Source organism: Phascolarctos cinereus, unplaced genomic scaffold, assembly GCF_003287225.1.
Source record: "Phascolarctos cinereus isolate Bilbo 61053 unplaced genomic scaffold, phaCin_HiC Scaffold_2;HRSCAF=192, whole genome shotgun sequence".
NCBI classification, from domain to species: Eukaryota; Metazoa; Chordata; class Mammalia; order Diprotodontia; family Phascolarctidae; genus Phascolarctos; species Phascolarctos cinereus.
In genome coordinates this window covers 120,994,666-121,014,864 of record NW_027555625.1, presented here as the reverse complement: position 1 = coordinate 121,014,864, position 20,199 = coordinate 120,994,666, and the positions used below count along the sequence as shown (strand labels likewise).

Below are 20,199 nucleotides of genomic sequence, written 5' to 3'. Positions count from 1 at the left end.
GCCATTTATGACACAGTAGATGGTCTTCAAGAATTACTATGGCTGAAAAAATGTATCATCCTTCAGCCAACTCAGTGATGAGCCTCTCCCAAAGGACCCCTTCCTAGGCTTAAAGTGTTTGTCTCTCCTTCTCAAGGTGTGTTACATGAGCAGTCACACTGCATTACAGATAGGACAGTAGGATAACATTTAGGTATGAGACAACAGGACAATCTACATTTATTGGCTACTCTTTTTTGTAACCTTCCCACTTGAGTTCAATTTGCACTATTTACAAAAAAGCCAAATATTTCAAGAGATTGACAGCATGCAAAGTAGATGGTGTTACGTGAAGTTTGCCAAAAAAATAAGAGTCCAAAGTGAGAAAAGATGAAACTCTAGGCAACAACGTGCTATAAATGAGTCATCATCCACCCGGGGAGGGTAATGTTTGAAAAGGTTGGCCTAGTATCTGATGTGTTCCATGGCAGTTTTTTTCCCCCAAGTGTGAATTACAAACAAAACAAAACAAAATAAACCATTTAGTATTCTACAGTATATTACAACAATAAATATATCAATAAATAGTGGGGAGAAGAGAAGAATTCACATGGGTATTTTAGCTATTGGCTGGTAGTTTTTTCATATGGATTCCCATGAATGGTTGGAATTAGCCTTTTCAGAGACAGTCCTTTATCATTTCCAGGGAGGATAAATCTACTGTAAAAATGTACAGCGTATGCATGGATGAATGAAGTAGGAGTTGATGGTGACCAGAAAAGGGATCATCAGGCAGTTAGACTTTCCCAAGAATCTGACAAATTTGCACCTTAGTATAAATAAAGTGAAGGGTCTATTGTTTTTCAGCTCTCACACCTTCTTATCATCTCCATTTGTTGCAGAAGAGTGGTGGAAACATGGCATGTGACACCACTACACATGCGGTGGGGGTGGGTAGCAGGAACTTCACAGATGTTTCCATTCAGTACTTATGTGGATAGCTCTTTACCTCTCCCTCTCTAGAGAAGTCACCAAACTAACAGAAAAACAAGGATAAACTGCATCATAGTTCACTAGAACCCTCAATTAATCATACTTTTCTGCATTTATTATTTACCAGGAAGAGGTAAATCACAGCAAAATGAGCTTGTGTCAGGGACTTATATAAACATCCTGAGTTTAGCCACCCATTATCCCAATTTTCCACACCTTTATGAGAGATTCTGCCCTCACTGGTTGGTCACCTTACTGGAATGAGGGCCTTCTAGCACAAATCCATGAAGTAGCCTAACATCTGTTCTCGTTAGTGGCCACCTCACAGCTTACCCTGCGTCTGAGTGTCTCCAGCCCACAATGACATGCACAGACAAGCAGATACCAGCCAGGGACTCTGCTTTCCTGCGATCATGAAAGACAAAATACAATTCCTATTGGGCCTATGCCTCTGGGGATGGGTCTTGGTCTCTAAACATATTCTTTCCTTTTTCCTTATGTTCACTAAATGACTTCTTGTCAAACCTATCCCATCATTTGTTCATTGCTCTTCTCCTGTGGGATCTAGGTTAACTCTCTAAGTCAAGTGACTTCCCTAGCAAATGCTACCTCCCCAGTACAAATACTTAGCTTCAGCACTGGGCCCTTCTGCAAGAAGGAAGGCCAAAAGAATGGTGAAAAGGTTTTCATTTGAGAAAATAAAAGAACTACATTTTTCATAAGGGTGATATAATTTTACATTGATTTTTTTCCAGTACCTGATTAGCTTGAGATAGAAATATAAATCGTACTCAAACATAGAAACTTTTTAGAGGCAAAATAAATATGTATATATAGATATGTTTATCTATATATATATAGATATATGTTATACCTATGTGTCCTTGGGCAAATTATTTAACCTCTCTAGGCTTCAGTTTTCTCATCTATAAAATGATTGATTTGGATTAGAAGATCTCTAAGATCCTTTTCATCTCTGATATACTATGAATTTACTATTTTGACGAGTGCGTGTGTATATATCCATATACATACTATATGCATACACATATAGTGATCGCTACAATCTTTTGATATCTACTCCTGGTGCGAAAGTGACTTTGGGTCTTTGAAGGCTACAGAACACAGATGCTGGCAAGTCCTACCAAATTGGAAAGACTTTGAGTATGAACCCAGTGATGGACTCTGACTGCTGCCCACGGACCAGACTAGCTAAGTGACTGGAGGCTCAACACTAGAGGGCTATCCACAAAATAATGAGTTTTCTTGGCCATAGCGACTAATAAACACATCTCCTAAGGTGTGGAGGCATTTGAGGCATTTGTCAATGGAGGGAACACATTGATGAAATCATGAAGTATTGTGGCATCTACATATACATATAAGTGTTTACGTACATACATGTATATGCATGTATATGTACATATTGGCTTTATTTTTCTGCTTGGGGAGCCATATGTTATGTGAGACATTGCAATAAAGGATGGGTAGAAATTGTCATTTGGATGTGCCATTTTTAAGTATAGGTACGTTGCCTGGAAATGGCAAATTACAAGGAAATCCCCCAGAAAGAAGCAGGCTGAATAGCAAAATATACATTTTCTACAACCCACCAACGTACCTATTTTTCTGAGGCAGTCCCCTTCTGTTTTCTGTACACCCCTCCTTAAATAATCTTATTAAATAGGCACTCGAAATATACAAAATTTACAGTTCTTGAATATGCTACCATCGCACATCACTCCTTTCTTTCTCATTGGCTATCTACAGCCACATTCTGACACAGCCATGCCTTCATATTTAAACTTGTAGGTGACAACTCCTTTGTCTAAGTATAGGATTGAGATGGGATCCAGTTTGGTGGGCACACAGCAAGCCTTGGCAGCTTTCTGGGGGTTCTTCAGGTGGACTAGTGCTTGGATGATGGCATGCTTTGTGGGGTGAGGTGCTCTGCCAGAGGGTAAGAACAAACTCCCCGACACTCATATGCTTCATATCCTGGAGGAGCTATGATCCAGGAATCCCAGCCAATCTCCTTGAAGTCAATGTAGAGTGGAGTCTTTTTGCAATAGTTCCCCTTGGCATTTCTCCTGATTCGAGCAGTGGAGTCATAAATAATGTTGGATCTCATCTGCAATAGAGCTTCTTCCCCAGGACCATCATGGTAATTATCGGTTTCTAGGTTGTCCAGTTCCAGAAGGTCCTCATGATCTATCATTTCACTCAACTCCTCTTTCTCCTCCTTTTTGTCACTGCTCTGGTCATCAGAAAACACGATGAGTAAAGGGACATGATTGTTGTGGGCACTGATGTCTATCTCCAGCTGACCCCTCTCTGAAAGCTCAGCCTCCTCATTTCTGCTCTCTATGTGGACTTCCAGCCGGTGGGTAGTGGAACCTGATCTTCGCCAACGCCTGATGGCATCCGTGACATCAAAAGCCTCCCACTCACTACTGGTTCCATAGATCTCTCCTGACACCAAAACCAGCATTTTTCTTTCCTCTCCTTCATTTTCTTGCACTTCGAAAATGGTCACTTTTCGTTCTATGCCATCAAATAGCAGGTGGCTCCTCTGGGCCAAGGCATAGAGCCTCAGTTCAGCCATGACGATTTCTTCGTGGTGAGGGATGGACACATTGAAGAGGAGTTGATATTTTTGGAGTCCATTAAAGTTAGTTGGTTGAGAAAGCAGATCTGGAAAAGGACAAAAACCAACTTTTAGATGGAAGCTATTGCCTCAAAATAAAGCAGAATCATTTACCATAAATAGGAAAAAAAAAAGTTCTACACAGAATAGATGTATATGCTTGCCCCAAATGTTCCTTCTGCATGCAACTGTTTCAAAAAAGACCTATTCAGGGCTTCCTGTATAGAAGACCCTGCACTAAGTTTAGAAAATACAAAAAGATACAGGGCACATTCCTGCTCTGTCCCAGCCTATAATTCAAGAGTGGCAGGGATGGCATAGGGTAAGATATGGCTGAATGATTTGGGGAAAGAACAGATACAAAGATAATTATGATATAAAGGGGAGTGACATAAATGCAAAGAATAGGTCCAAGCAACGTCCTATGAGAAACCTGAGGTATAAGATATTTCTGTCCCTAGCGTTAATGTCAGAGAAGCTCTATGGAGAAGGTGGCACCTGAACAGGGCTGTAAAAAGAGGGAGGGACTTCAGCAAATGAAGATATGGGTTGGAGAGGGTCAGAGAGTCCATTTCAGGCGTGAGAAACTGAAAGCAAAGACATGGAGATTAGCATGAAAATGGGGGGGTGGAGTGGAGAGTACTCCAGTTTGGCTGGAACATGAAGCATCAGAAGAGGAGGGGTAGGAGATAAGGCTGGAAATGTAGGTTGGAGCCAGATTGTGGAGTGCCTTCAATGGAAGAGTCAGGAGTTTTTGCTTTATTTGGTAGGCGATGGGGATCCATGTTCACAGCTCAGGAATGTTCCCTTTGTTATACTCATCCCATCCTCATGGAGTCACTTCCTATACTTTCATTTTATCATCCATGAGCTTTCATTTTGCACTGAATCTCCATCCACAAAGCCAGAGCATCATGGCCCATGTGAACTTTCTGGCTTAGAGTAAACAGCTCTAACAGGGGCTAGATGATTACATTCCCAGGAGTCATTTCATTCCTGGAGTTCTATTCTGCCCCGCAACCCTGTCTTGTTATACTCTCACCCAGTCCCCCCGGCGTAGGGCAGGCAGCAACCAAGATCCAGTAGCCCTGGCCTTTGCCTTACAACACCACTCAGTGGAGACTGTGAGCAATACAACTTCTCTCCCACCCACCCACCCACCCACTACTTTACCACTATGGACAGAAAACTCCCACCACCTATAATCCTCTAACCCTATAGTGCTCAATTACCTCATACTTAGGTGTAAACTATCCTTAATACCTACTTCCTATTCTCCCCTCCTTATCTTCCTCAACACTGCCCCACTCATGTCCCATTCCAACTTTGCCCATGTCTTCCACTGAGCCCTCAGGAATTCCCATTCCATAATAAACATACTTCTCTTCATTCTGGATATCTTCTTATATTCCTTCCATATGCTTGCTCTTAGAGACTTTGCTTCCTTCACATGAATCCTTGATCTTCCCCTCCAGCACTAGCTATAGTATACCAAGACACTGGAGGAGGAGTCCCAATATCCCTTGCTCCCCACTGACACTTCACAGTTTTTATTGTCCTTCACTTTTCTGCTTCATTTGAAAATATTGACTACCCATTCCTCCTGGATATTCTCTCCATTCTGGGTTTTTGTGATATTATTTTCTCCTAATTCTCCTCCTACCTGTTTAACCATGCCTAATCTCTCTGTCTCTCTGTCTGTCTCTGTCTCTCTGTCTCTCTCTCTGTCTCTGTCTCTCTGTCTCTCTCTCTTTGTCTCTGTCTCTCTCTGTCTTTCTGTCTCTCTCCTCTGAGCTTTGACATCACCAACCTCCATTTTTACCTTTCAAACTGGATTTTCAAGAGTCATCTCAAATTCAATATATTCCAAACAGAATTAACTATCTTTCCCCACAAACCCACACCTCTTTGAAGCTTTCCTATTTTTTGAGGGCATTTCCCAGGTTCATAAACTCTGTGTCATCCTCTATTCCTAACTCTCCCTTGATCCACATATCCAATCAATTGCCTAATCTTGCTGTTTCTACCTTCATAACATCTTATATTCAACCCCTTCTCCTTTCTCACTCAACCACCAAACTTATTTCAGACTCTCAACCCCTCTTGCCTAGACTATTGCAATATCCTTCAAATTGGTCTCCTGCCACTCTGATCGATCTTCCATATAGCTGCCAAAGAGACTTTCTTTAAACACAGACCTGACCATGTCAATCCCCTACTCAATTAACTCTATTGGTTCTCTATTATTTCTAGGATAAAACATAAAGTCCTTATTTTGGTTTGTTTTTTAATGCTCTTCATAACCTTGTTCTGACCTATCTTTCCAGATTTATGTACATATATATACATATATATATGTATATATATACACACACATATATACACACACACATACATACATGTATATGCATATGTATATGTATATATGTGTATATGCACATATATGTATATATGTGTATATGCACATATATGTATATATATGTGTATAAATATATATGTGTGTGTGTGTATGTGTGTATATATATATATGTGTGTGTGTTATATATATATATCTGTATCTTCCCTTCTTCTGCTATACAGTACAGTCAGATTGGTCTTCCATTTGGTTCTCCATTTCTGTGATTTTTTTTTTGCACTGGTTGTTCTCTGTGCCTAGAGTATGTACTCTCCTCATCCCTTTCTTGTTAAATCCATTTCTCTCTTCAAGACATAGCTCAAGAATTACCTTCTATATGAAACGTCTCCTGATCTCATCCTTTCCTTCCCCTCTCCCTGCCAATGCCCTACCTCCTATTTTTATATTCATATGTTTTCTCCCCTGATAAAATGTAAGCTTTTGAGAGTAGGATTTATTTCATTTTTGGGGTATCTGTATCCCCAGTGTCTATCATAGTTCCTGTAACATAGAAAGTATTAAATAGTAAGCCAAAATGAAAGTAATAAGGTCAAGTTACATTCAATGCAATCTGACAGTTATTGTTTACTATGTGCAAGATATTGTCCCTAAGTGACCCCAAGATTAGGTGGGAAAATTTTTTGCCATTGACAATCAACCTCGTTAGAACTAGAGACTTATTTTCCTCATTCTCTTAAGCAACTCAAGTTTTCTACACTATCAGGAGCATAGGTTGAAATAATCACTTAGCTCAGAAGATCTAGAATTGGCAGAGTCCCTAGAGGTCCAGCTAGAGGACACTAAGGCCTAGGCAAGGAATTGCCCTAAGGTCATCTAGTAACTGGTAGGGCCAGGATTTGAACCCCTATCCTTTGACTTTGGGGTCACTAGTTATCTCCCTACTTTAATAATCCATGATTTTATGAATATATGAATGAAAAAAAGCAATTTTAAAGACACCATGGGGGCTCAGGGCATAGGCACTGGAAGGCATGTTTCAAGAATACGGATGAATGATATATTTCAATGCGTTTGTGTATCTCTCCTTTAGTTGGAGGCCTTAATGTGGCAAGAGCTTTGGACTGGCAATTAGGAAACCTGGGTTATGGTCCCAACTCTGCTGCTTACCCCTGGGTGACCTTAGACAATCATTTCCCCTGACTGGGCTTCATATTTGTCTTCTATAAAATTAGGGAATGGACCCAGATGATTGCTAACATCCCTTACTATTCCAAACCCAAGAACTAAGCTATGACCTCAACTCATGTCCATGGTGTTGTGACCTCTTCCAACACTAACATTATATGGTTCTGTGTCTTTAAATGGGTTATTAATAGAAGTTTAATTTTTTCTGAAGATCTTTCAGACTAAAAGTATTTCCCTGTTGCCCACCAGATGTGGTGTGCGTGACCTCCAAGTCTCTAAGGCAATGCTAGCAGAGGGCATACATGGCAGATCCTATCAAGTTGAAAGGGCTGTGTCTATGGTCTGAGAGCCAACATAGCTAATTTCACCAGAACAAAGAATGGCAATCCATTAAACAGATTCTTAAAGTCTGGATATAAATGTCTCTGTACAATTATGGGGTTGGGTTAGGTGACTGCTCAAAGAGAACTGCTTTTACTCCTTTAGACCAGAAAGGACCTTATCTAGTCTAACCTTTTAGAGAGGAGCTGAAAATCCTTTTTACCCTAAATGCCAATATATCCTATGCACACTTTACTGTAATATAGCCCAGACCTCATATCAAATAACTGTTACATATGAGTTAAAGCCTCTATTTCCCTACTTTAGAGTTCCTGATGTATAGAAAGACTACACACACACACACACACACACACACACACACACACACACACACACACACACACACACGTATAAGTAGTTGCTTAAATTATAGTTTTGAAAATTGCTTCAACTGTCTTACCAACTCATCTATGAATTATGGACTGATCTATACTTCTTATCTTAATTTGAGATAATTTAAAGTTTAATTAACTATTTTCAGTATCAATGCATGAAGGCTTTAGACTAACTTATACTTACCCCATGACAGACATTCAGATCAAATAAAAAAAGGAACAATTTTGACATTGCTGTATTTTGAGAATGTAGGTGGCCCAGTGGATAGAGTGGAGCCTGGAGTCAGGAAGACTTACCTTCATGAATTCAAATTTGGCCTCAGACATTTACTAGCTATGTGACCCTAGGCAAGGCACTTAACCCTGTTTACCTCATTTGCTTCATCTGTAAAATGAGCTGGGGAAGGAAATGGTAAACCACTCCAGTATCTTTGCCAAGAAAACCCCAAATGGGGTCACAAAGAGTCAGACACAACCGAAACAACTCAATAACAGGATACATTTTTAGAATTTGCTCAGGCAACAATCACAGAATTTAATGATTCTAGTCTAACTTACCTCTAAATAGAGATCCCTTCTGTGAAATAACTGACAAGCATCACCCGAAGACTTCCAGGGAAGGCAGCTTCATTGCTTGCCAAGGCAGTCTGTTCTACTTGCAAATTGATTGGAAGTTTTTCCCTGAATTAAGCCCAATCTATCTCCTTGTGCTTTGCACCCATTGCTCCTTCTTCTGCTTTCTTTTTGGCCCCAACAGAACAAGTTTAATCCCTTGTTCAGAGAGTAAAACCCTTGGAGACAGTTGCTATGTCCCCTCTAAGTCTTCTTTCAGCTAAATATCCCTAGGTTTTTTATTTTAACTTCTTTGATTTCCTTTTATTAGATTATTTGCCTTTTTTTGCAGTGACTTTTGCCTCCATCTATTGCTTTCCACTTCCATTGCTACCACCCTAACTCAATTCAATCTGATTCATTTCAGTTTAATTTAATTCTGTCCCTGCTATTCACTATCTGTGTGATCACGGGCACGTCATCTGACTTACGTCTGCATCTTAGTCCCCCACAGCACAGTGGAAAGAGCCCTGGCTTTGGAGCCAGATGGCCTGGATTCAGATCCTACCTCTATGATTGACCATGTGTGTGACCCTGAGCAAGTCACTTCAGCTCTTCCGGATTCAGTCTCCTTATGGTAAAATGAAGCATTGGACGAGATGGTTTCCAACGTCCCTTCTGAAGAGCTCTAAATCTATGATTCTATTCGTTTCCATAAGCATTTATTAAGTGCCTTCTCTGTGCCCAGCACTGGGTTAACACTGGGCAGAGAAAGACAAGAATGAAACAGTCCCTGTCTTCAAGGTGCTTGTATCCTTCTAGTTTTTGTCACCTCATCCCTAGACTATCCTATAGCCTTATATTTGGTCTACCTGCCTCTAATCTGTTATCATATTCATTTTTAAAAACGTTGCTTTGATGAATGTGATAATTTATATTTATATAGGAATAACACAGTTATGTAGCACTTGAAGGTTTATGAAGATCTTGCCTCGTGATGACCAGGTGAGGTAGATAGTGCAAACATCCACATTTTACACATGATGAAAATGAGGCTCGGGGAAGTGAATTGGCATGATTATACAGCTAGTAAGTATTGGCACTGAGACCAAAGCTTTGGTCTTCTTGTTGTTCAGTCACGTTTGACTCTCTGTGACCCCATTTGGGGTTTTCTTAGCAAAGATATTAGAGCGGTTTGCCATTTCCTTCTGTAGCTCTGTTTGCAGATGAGGAAACTGAGGCAAGCAGGGTTAAGTGACTCGTCCAGGCTCACACAGCCTGTGTCTGAGGCCAGATTTGAACTCAGGAAGATGTCTTCCTGACTCCAAGCCCAGCATTCTATCCACTGTACCACCTAGCTGCCCCTAGGTCTTCTTACACTACATCCAATTAGCATTCTTCCTCTTGCTCAACATCCTTGGGGACCCCTCATTCAAAACCTTTCAGTGGCTCCTCTCCAGTCAGTGAATGGTCCAAATGGAATCTGGAGATAAAAGCCCCCATAATATACCTTCCCAAATTTATCCTCCTTCTTCCCTAATGAAATTTCTGCTCCAAATGTCTACTTATTCCCTGAACACGTCTTTTTTTTTTGTATTCTCTGCACTTTTGCTCAAGCCATTCCCCTCTCTTGAAATGCCCTCTCCTGTCCTGTCCTGTCCTCTCCTCTCCTGTCCTCTCCTATCCTGTCCTGTCCTGTCCTGTCCTGTCCTGTCCTGTCCTCTGTCCTCTCCTCTCCTCGCTTTTCTGCCTCTTTACATAGTTAACCACCTTCAAGGCCAACCTCACCTCCCGCTGACACCCAATAGAATCTTCTCTGCTCCTTCCCATGTAAGGAATCTGTTTTTTTTTTATTTCTTACCATTTATTTGTCACGGCTTGTATTTCCCATTATTGTTAGTTACCTTTTCATATCTAGCTAACTTTGGAGAAACCCAGTACCAGATTGCTTAAAGGGTGACTATCACAGGATGAAGAAATTGGGTGTCCACAGCACCTCTCCAGGGCCATCTACTGAGTTGTTATATTAAATTAGTGTACGTACCATATCTATACACATACTTACACTATACCCATATTTGTTGAATGGAATTGAATTGTTGAAGAGAGGAGCTGTGAATTGAATTGGTGGAGGGAATACTCACGTGGACCAAATTATAGTCCATACAGTATTTGAAGACTTTCTATATGTAGATTTCCTTCTCCCTGCTAGAGTACAAGTTTATTAAGGGCAAAAATCATGCCATAATTTTAGGAACCTTTGGCTCATAGCTTTAGAATGGGAATAAACCTTAGAGCCCATCAAATCCAACCTCTTCATGTAACAGAAGAGAAAACTGAGACACAGAGAGAGATGAAGTGATTTGTCCAGGGCCAGCTAGTATGTGTCTGAGGTGAGATTTGAACCCAGATGTTACTGACTCCAAGTCCCAGTGCCCTAGGAACTTATCACTGAATTCCTACTGTAGCATAGAGCTGCATCTCACACAAAGTTAGGCAGCAAGGCACTGGCCTTTTAATCAGAAAATCTTTATTTGAGTTATGGATCTTATACCAATTAGGGGCATGACCCTGGGCAGGCCACTTTTTTTCCCTTCTCTTAGTCAAAGTTTTCCTGTCTATAAAATGAGGATAATAATAATCATAACCCCCTACCCTAGAGGGTTGTTGTGAGAAAAGCATTTTGTAAACCTTGGAGCACTGTGGAGATGAGAGCTCTGCTTACTAGGTACTTAACAAATAAATCCTGATTGATTCCAAGCCATAACCCTCAATGCTTCTACTGATTGATGAGATGCCCTATCAGTGGGTGTGTGTACTTGCTTCAGTACTGAATAGGTGGGTCACAGAATCTAGAGATGGAAGTAATTTAGAGGTTACCTGGCCCAGTGGTTCTCGTACGTTGTGGCAATATCGTTGAGGCACATTATGAATTGTATGGAATGTTCACCTGTAATCACACGCATAGTCTCCTTGGAATATATTTGTGATCACATGCCCACTCAGGAGACCCCATTGTACACCATGATTCTGCATGGTAAAAGATACTACTGTGCTGTGAGCAAGAAACAGCTTAAGAACTAGTAATCTTGCCCAACCCTTTCACTGTACATTTGCAGGAAGTCAGACCCAGAGGTGGGAAGTTACTTGGCTAAGGCCATTCGGCAAATGAGTAGCAGAGCTGGGATTTGAACTCAGGTCTTCTGACTCCTAGCTTGGAGCTTTTTCCACTGGAGCATTCTGAAAAGTGGAGATGGCCCTGCCCTGAAACTCCCTGTTTGCCATAGTAACATGAACAGTGATTGTGTGAGGGCCAAAGAAAGGAGAAGAAATCAATGAGGAAACTTTTATTTTTGATTAAAAATGTTTGAGGTTCTTTACATATGCAAATGGAATAGATAGCCAATGGTTTTATGAGTAATCACAGATATAGGTATAGATATATGTGTATATATAATATGTATATGCATATGTATATGTGTGTGTATATATATATGTATTTCTACGGAAATTTTTTTAAGCTCCTTTAGGATAACATTTGTATTAAGGAGACCCAAAGCTGGGGAAGATAATAGTAATAATGACAATAATAATAGATAGAACTTATGCAGCACTTTAAGGTTTGCAAAAAGGCTTTCCTTATGCTCTTATTTGATCCACACGACAACCCCTTGAGGTAGGTGGTATTATTATCCCCATTTTACAGATGAAGAAATTGAAACAGTGAGAGGTTAAGTCACTTGCCAAGAGACAGCTAGATGGCACAATGGATAGAGCCTTGGCCTGGAGTCAGGAAGACCTGAGTCAAATCTGGCCTTAGACATTTACTAGCTGTGTGACCCTGGGCAAATCATTTAACTATGTTTGCCTTGTTTCCTCATCTGTAAAATAGGCTGGGAGGCAGGTAGGTGGCTCAGTGGATAGAGCCCTGGGCTTGGAATTGGAAACACTCATCTTCCATGAATTGAAATCCAGCCTCAGATACTTACTAGCTATGTGACCCTGGACAAGTTATGTAACCCTCTTGCCTCAGTTACTCATCTGTAAAATGGGGTAGAGAAGGAAATGGCAAACCACTCCAGTATCTTTGCCAAGATGTGTGTGATGTTTTACAAAAGACACTGAACTTTAAAAAAACTTTAAAAAATAAACTTATATGAGCCTAACCAATAAATACATTTGAGCCACGTATTGCTGGCTTGATGGGCATATGAATATAGGTCACAGAGTCATAGATTTAGTTTTGGAAAGGATCATTGAGAGATCATGAGGCGTGGTGGGTAGAGGGCTAGCCTTGGAGTGGGGAAAGAATTGGGTTCAAATCCTGTTTATAATACATTCTGGCTGTATGATCATGGATGAGTGAGTCACTTAATCCTCTTAATTTTCCAGATGGGGTCACAAAGAGTTGGAGAAGACTGAAATGATTGGACACCACCACCACCACAACAACATGTGGGCTGGATTTGAACTCAGGTCTTCCTGACTTCAAATTAGTGCTTTTACCCATTCATAATTACATAGTAACTTCATTCAATTATGATTTTCCCTGTTTTACAGGTGAGGAAGCTAAGTTTCATTTAGGAAGTGATGGGGCCCAAGGTTGCACAGCTGGTAGATTTAGGACCTTCTACTCAAACCCAGGTCTCCTCACTATATGTCCAGTGGTCTGTCCACTGCACTACTCTGCCTCCCTACTGCTGGTGCTTCAGCTGTCTCCCACTGCTTCCTATGGTTATGGTCTGATAGCATCAGAATGCCTATATTCCGCTATCACCTCAACGTCTGTGTGACTTTGGCCAAGTCACTTCACTCCTTGGGGGCTCAGTTTCCTCATATGTAAAAACGTGGGAGCTGCCCTACATGCCCTTTAAAGTTCTGGACCTTATCATCCTTAATCACTCAGGATAGACTTTGAAAGTTTGATGCACAAGCTGAGTTCAATTTTCAGGTTTTTGCTATCATTGGACAATTAATTGCAGGTTTTTCAAACTCAAAATTCTGGCCTGTATCTATAATAGATTCATTTTTATATGAGTAATAGACAATTTAAAACACTCAGTGTGACCAATTAAATTAATTTCACAGCTATTTCCATCTAAATAAACAAATTTAAATGCATAAAATGTCATAGCAACCCAATCTTGTTTCATAATTTTCAGATAGAACGGACCTTAGAGATCATCTAGTCTAATCCCCTTATTTTACAGATAAGGAAACTGAGGCCCAGAAAAATGAAGTGACTGATCCAAGGTTACATAGATTGCAAGTGCTAGAGCTGGGAGTCAAACCCATGTCCTCTGACTCCAAGTTCAGAACTCTTTCTACTACACATCCTCTAAGATCCCACAAGCGTTCTTTTTTCATTCTTTCTGGTGTGCATTTCTTCTTTTATGCTCATAATAATGTTCTCCACTTTCCTGGTTTTGCCTTTTCTTCCCTTTGTATTGTTTCAACAAATTCCTTTCAGATTCCTTTGTACTCCTCACACTTGTTCTTAATTATGGTTTTCTACTCCATGAATATATCAATTTATTTAATCATTCTCTCATAGTTGACTTCAAGGCTGTTTCTAATTTTTCGCTTGAATGTTAGAGCTAACACTGAGAACTCTGGATGGCCAACGGGTTCTTTTTCATGCGTGGATATGAACGATGTCACTCTCCAGGCTCTCAACAGATCAGGGGCTCTTAGGGATAAGCCCAGAGGTATGCGGCAGCACTTCAGAATAGGTTCTGGAGTGAGATTATCACTGAGTTTGAACTTGCCTGCATAAGGTGTCTACAGATATAAATGTCATTTGTCTTCTTTCACAAATTACTGAATGCTGAATTTTTTTTCCCCTAAAGCTTTAGCAAAATTTAAAGGTAGGTAGCAAATACAATGCAGTATGTGTGTGTGTGTGTGTGTGTGTGTGTGTGTGTGTGTGTGTGTGTGTGTGTGTGTGTGATGTTTTACAAAAGACACTGGAACTTTAAAAAAACTTTAAAAAATAAACTTATATGAGCCTAACCAATAAATACATTTGAGCCACGTATTGCTGGCTTGATGGGCATATGAATATAGGTCACAGAGTCATAGATTTAGTTTTGGAAAGGATCATTGAGAGATCATGAGGCATGGTGGGTAGAGGGCTAGCCTTGGAGTGGGGAAGAATTGGGTTCAAATCCTGTTTATAATACATTCTGGCTGTTTGATCATGGATGGTGAGTCACTTAATCCTCTTAGTTTTCCAGGCAACTCTGTAGGCAGGAATGTGCTGGAGCCAAGCTCAAATCTGCTGGCCTGTTGTTAAAAGTCATCAAACCCTACCAGTCCAGGCTTGATTTATTATTTTGCTGATTATCTAGACTTAAGAAAGTGATGGAAGAAATAATAAAGGTGCAGGTTAAAAGCAGAAGTGTGTAATATGTACATTTTTGTTTCTCCCGGAGAGCTGGTTATTAAACATCTACCGTACACCACTGTCTCTGATGTATAAAGGAGTTGCTGATCTACACTGGTTTTGAGAGTTTCCACACCAGGAAGTTCTCTATACCAGTGAAATCCCAGACCCAAAGCCAAACAGAGTTATCCCTAAATTATATTGTGTATATTAGAAACAGTCCATGCGGTAGAGGTGAAAAGAACCTCAGAATGGGATTTGGAATCAGAAGGACCTGGTTTCCAATCTTTGCTTAGCAGCGTTCTACTTGTGTGACTTTCTTCAAGTCTCTCTTAGCCTCCAGATCCTCATTTATAAAATGAAGGGGTTGGACAACGACATGAGCTCCAAGGTCCTTTTCAGCCCTAAATCCACGATCTGTGAAGAAATGTGTACGTACTGAGCAAGCAATATGTGATGGAATATTGCTATTGCAAAGTATGAGATTGCTACTGAACCTAGCGGTCTGGACAAAGCTGTGCTAACCTGTCTTCCGGTGCCCTGCCCATTCCCTAGAAAGCTCTGCTGGATGCTGAAATTTGTAAGGAATAACAGGAATAAGTTCTGTATTTAATTAGAACCTGTAAATAAGACTCTAAAGTCGTGTGATTCAGTGAATAATCTTGGTTCCACTCCATTCCACAAATATTTATCAAATGCCTACTATATGCATGGCAAAGTACCTGGTCCTGGGGACCAACAAACAAACTGAAAAAACCCCAGCACGGTCTCTTGGAGGAATGCTGGTAGAGTGGAAAGAGAATCAGCATTTGAATGAGAATACGTGGGTTCTGTCCCAGCTATGACACTTACTCCCTGTTGACCCCGGGTGAGTCTCTTAATCTCCTTAGGCGAGTAGCTTAATCTCCTTGGGCCTCAGTTTACTCGATTATAAAATCAAGGGGTTGGATTAGATGGCTTCTGACGGCCCTAGATCTATGATTCTATGGAGCTTCAAGCAGTTTATTAGGTGAGGTACTGCACAGAGACGGATAAATGGCATATAAGGTAGATTATAGTAGAGGGAAAGGAGATAACATAAATTATGATCAAAAAATTTGGAGAGGGAGATAACTCACTCAGGATTGACTGAATCATGGGGAAGAAAGTTCTTTCTGAACTGCATGAAGATACGTTATCCCTTTACTAGCAGATTTAATATAGCAGCCCCTTCCATTTCTACACCGTTTCAACTTTTCTTGAATATAAACGCAAAATGGAACCATTCCCTAGCAAATTGCCAGTCACATCATCCTGCCTTTTGTCTGAGTTTTCTAAATTTCCTTCCTATGCTAAACTGACAAAGTGAAGCCAGTAAGAAAGTTTGACTAGCAGTGCAAGCTTAGAGGCAGACTGACAGGCAGGATATGACCCATATGTGTTTTAAGGCATTCAAACAGAAGATGGTAATCTGATCAGAAGAAGATGAGCCCACTTCAGAGGTAATGCTATGATGTCAGATAGAAAGTCTACTGGGACATTCCTGCCAAGATCTACATAAAAACCAAACAAAAAATTCTGTAAGCTTTTGATGGGACTGTATAGATTTGAATATGCATTTGTATTGTATATAGACATCAGTAGGTATATATATATATGTATGTATGTGTTTATATATATGTATATACATACAGTGTATGTGTGTGTGTGTATATATATATATATAATACAGTGTGTGTCTATATACACCATGCAAAAAATATACAGTGCATATACATACATACATACATACATATATACGTATATATACTTTATACACACATATATACCTATTGATGTCTATATATAATGTAATGCATATATAAGCACATACAGTGCCAGCAAGAGCTTACAGTATTTTTATATGGTTTTTATACATATACAGTATACATACACACACACATATATACACCTATTGATGTCTGTATATAATATAATTACATATGCAAGTCTATACAGTGCTAGCAAGAGTTCACAGTATTTTTTCATGTGGGTTTAAAAAAATCTATATATAGTATGCACATATATATATATACATATTGATATCTATATGTAACATAAATGAACATATACGCACATATACACATACGCACACACATGCACACACATACACATATTGGCCTAATAGATAGAAAACCATCCTTGGAATTAGTAAGACATATATTGGCTGTGTGATCCTGTACAAGTCACAACCTTTCAAGCTCTTGGCAACTTCTGTGATTGTCAATTGCAGAGAAAATGCAGAACTCTGTTGGAAGAGAGGGTTTTCTCACCCAGGAATTCCTTGTACCAGTGAAACCCAGGACCTAATTGCTGTCACAACCCTATGTGTGTGAATTTATATGTCAAAAATCTACATATGTATTATATATAGTACATATATATATATATATATATCTTCATTTTTTAAAAGTATAGTTGAATTTATGATGGCAAAAGCCCAAACTTACCTTCATTTTTGAAACTTCTGATGATGTTTGCAGATGGCATTGAGGTACGATCAGTGGCAAATCTGTTGTACAGCTCTAACATGTACTCTGGTGGATCAACCTTGGCTGAACTAGGCAGGGGGATATCAGACAGGTTCAATGTCTTGAGAAATTCATTTTTCACACTCTGTAGCAGAGAAGTAAAGTCAACACCATCTTGCTCTGAAAAAACATCATCCAGCAGGGGCAGATCTTCTTCCAGGGGAGAGTCCTCCAGGCTCATGATGGGGTTGCCAGATCCCAAGGAGGCTCCCAGACAGAGGACTGCATAGAGCTGTAGGACTGAGGAGCCCATGGCTTTGCTCAAGCCCCCAAGCCCAGCGAAGTTTAGGTGTCAGTGGTGCAAGTGGTCCGAATCCTCTGGAGAGGACTTGACTTATGTCATCCGGAGTTGCCAAGTTTGGAAACTCTTTCAGAAGCATTCCCTCACTCTGTCTGTCTCTTTCCCTTCTGTTCCTCCTCTGCCCCCAAAAAAAGCCAGGTTGCAGTAATTGGACAGCAGGATCGCCTATGGGAGCCTAGCCTTTCTTATCTCTTTAGTGTAAACTTGTGCACCAGATTTTGTAGCTATCTCCCAATTCCTTTTTCTTTTAATGAGCATTTTGTAAACACTTCTACATTCTGACACTGGTGAGAAGATAGGACAATTTTCTTCTTGAAAGGGTTCTGTCTTGCTTCCTTTCAAGCAGCCTCTCTCAGCGGACATGGACACTTTTTGATCTTAAACATTTCTAGCTCACAGGGAAGAATGGATTGTCATGCACAAGAACATAGGAGGTGTCAAAAATTAACTTACTTCTTATTTCAATACTTCCAGGAACTGTGATTTTGTACGTATTGACACCCTGTTCATTGGACACAGATCTTGACCCATTTATGACTTAGATGTTTTTTGATGGTCATCCCCTAATAGCCAATTGTCTGGTGATAAGCTTCTCCACAATTAGCAGGATTGGTCCTCAAATAATAGGTACCCAAATCCATTGACCATCTGTAATCAAAGCCATCTGGCTTGGCCAGTAGTGGCCAGAGCTTATCTACTGCTGGCATGACCATGGAAATTACCTCCAAACCACAGTGAGGCATTAGAAGAGGGCTTTGGAGGATTCTGATGACCCTTACTTAGCTCGCTAGTTCAAGGATCCAGGATTTCATTGAGTTGGACCCCTTCTCCATTGGCACAATTCCCAACCCCTCCATGCCTTAGTCACTGCCCTTCATGAGTTGCTTGGGTCTAAACAAAGTCAACACTACACACAAATTCATTTTTTAAAATGGTGACCCTTACACATTTCTGAAAAACAGCCAAACATCCGTCATCACTGAGCTAATGCAAACTTCTTGAATTTCTTAATCAGCAAGCTTTTTAGGTATAAAAAGAGGCTGAACTCAAAAATAGAAAGAACAATTTTAAATTAAGTAGCATTGAAGCACTCACAAATGCCTGTTAACATTTGTTTGATTTGAAGCTTTATTACCTGCCTGTTAGTTGGTCAGGCAACAGGCATTTTTAAAGCCCTTACTATGTACCAGGTACTGTGCTAAGCGCTAGATATACAAAGAAAGGCAAAAACAGCCCCTAAATAGGGAAGATGCCCTTCAAACAGCTATTTATATACAGGATATAAACAGGATAAGTGGGAGGAAATCTTGGAGGGATTAAATGTCCACTGCTCAGCAACCGAAGATTTTAATCCAGCTGAAGCATACGTTTACAAAATAAGGATGGAATAGGCTAGGGTTTATTGAGGGGGCCATGTCTGCATAGCCCTACTAGGTTGTCACTGAACCAGGGATACTGAACATAGCTGGGAGGATGACCATAAGGAAGATGCTGGGCTGGAAGTGAAACATCAGTTGTAATCCTTAATTCTTCTAAAATCTTGACTGAGAATCCCTTGTTCACAGGATTGAGAGTTGGAAGGGAGCTGCCATAGGGATCTTCTGGTCTAGTCCAGTCCTCTCATATTCCAGACAAGAAACTGATGAAAGTGGAAGTGACTTAGAGTTCCACATGGAATGATCTGGATTTGGATTCAAATAAATGAGTCTTTCCATGACACCTCATTGCCTCATATAATAAGGTCCAAACAATAGTGCAGGGACACTGCATTAGAGTCAGGAAGTCCTAGGTTCTAAGCCTGCTGCAAACACTTCCTAATGTAGAACTCTGGGCATGTCATTTAACCTCATAAGCCTCAGTTTCCTGATCTGTAAAATGAGAGACTTGGACTGGATGACTTCTAAGGCCCTTTTTAGTCCTAAATCTAAGATCTTTTGAACTTTCTAAACCATTTGAATGACTGACCCAGGAAGTCCATTGGCTATAATGAAGGCTGGGGAAAAAAGGAATTGCATGATTGAATTAATTTTGCTCCCTCCCTTTCCCTGCCTCTGTTTGTCTCTGTTGCTGTCTGTCTCTGTCTCTCTCTCTCTCCCTTTATTTTCTCTCTCTCTCCTTCTCTCTCTCTCAGTCTCTGTCTCTCTCTGTCTCTTGTCTCTCTGTCTGTCTGTCTCTGTCTCTCTCTCTGACTAAGTTTCCAATTTGTTTCCCTACCCTCCAACTCTGCAGGCCAGCTGCTCTTTTTGATGTCTGCTCATTATATTGCAGAGAGTATCTGTTCCTTGAGATAACTTATTATATCTTAGTACTTGTAGATATTGGTTCAAATGAGATTCTCTGGTGAAAGTCTCTTTAGTTGCCTGAGGCCTCAACCTTGTTATTACTATTAAAAAAAAAAAAAGGAGAGTCAGTTACAGACTCCCAATAGGAGGGGCTCAGAATAGCCACGCTCCTGGGACCCAGGACAGGTCCTCGTTGGCATGGTGCTAACATTTTAACGTGAAGCATTCTGACAGCACACCAGCCAGGCCTTGAT

At 40.3% G+C, this 20,199-nt stretch overlaps 1 protein-coding gene across 1 annotated transcript; it reads right to left on the bottom strand.

The window, feature by feature from the left end:
• Nucleotides 1-2,091: 2,091 nt before the first annotated feature.
• Nucleotides 2,092-17,666, bottom strand: BMP10 (bone morphogenetic protein 10). The gene is given in 3 exon segments (XM_020985515.2): nucleotides 2,092-2,914; nucleotides 2,917-3,666; nucleotides 17,282-17,666. Coding segments are annotated over 3 exon segments (1,266 nt in total). The 5' UTR covers nucleotides 17,616-17,666; the 3' UTR covers nucleotides 2,092-2,732.
• Between the last annotated feature and the right edge of the window lie 2,533 nt (nucleotides 17,667-20,199).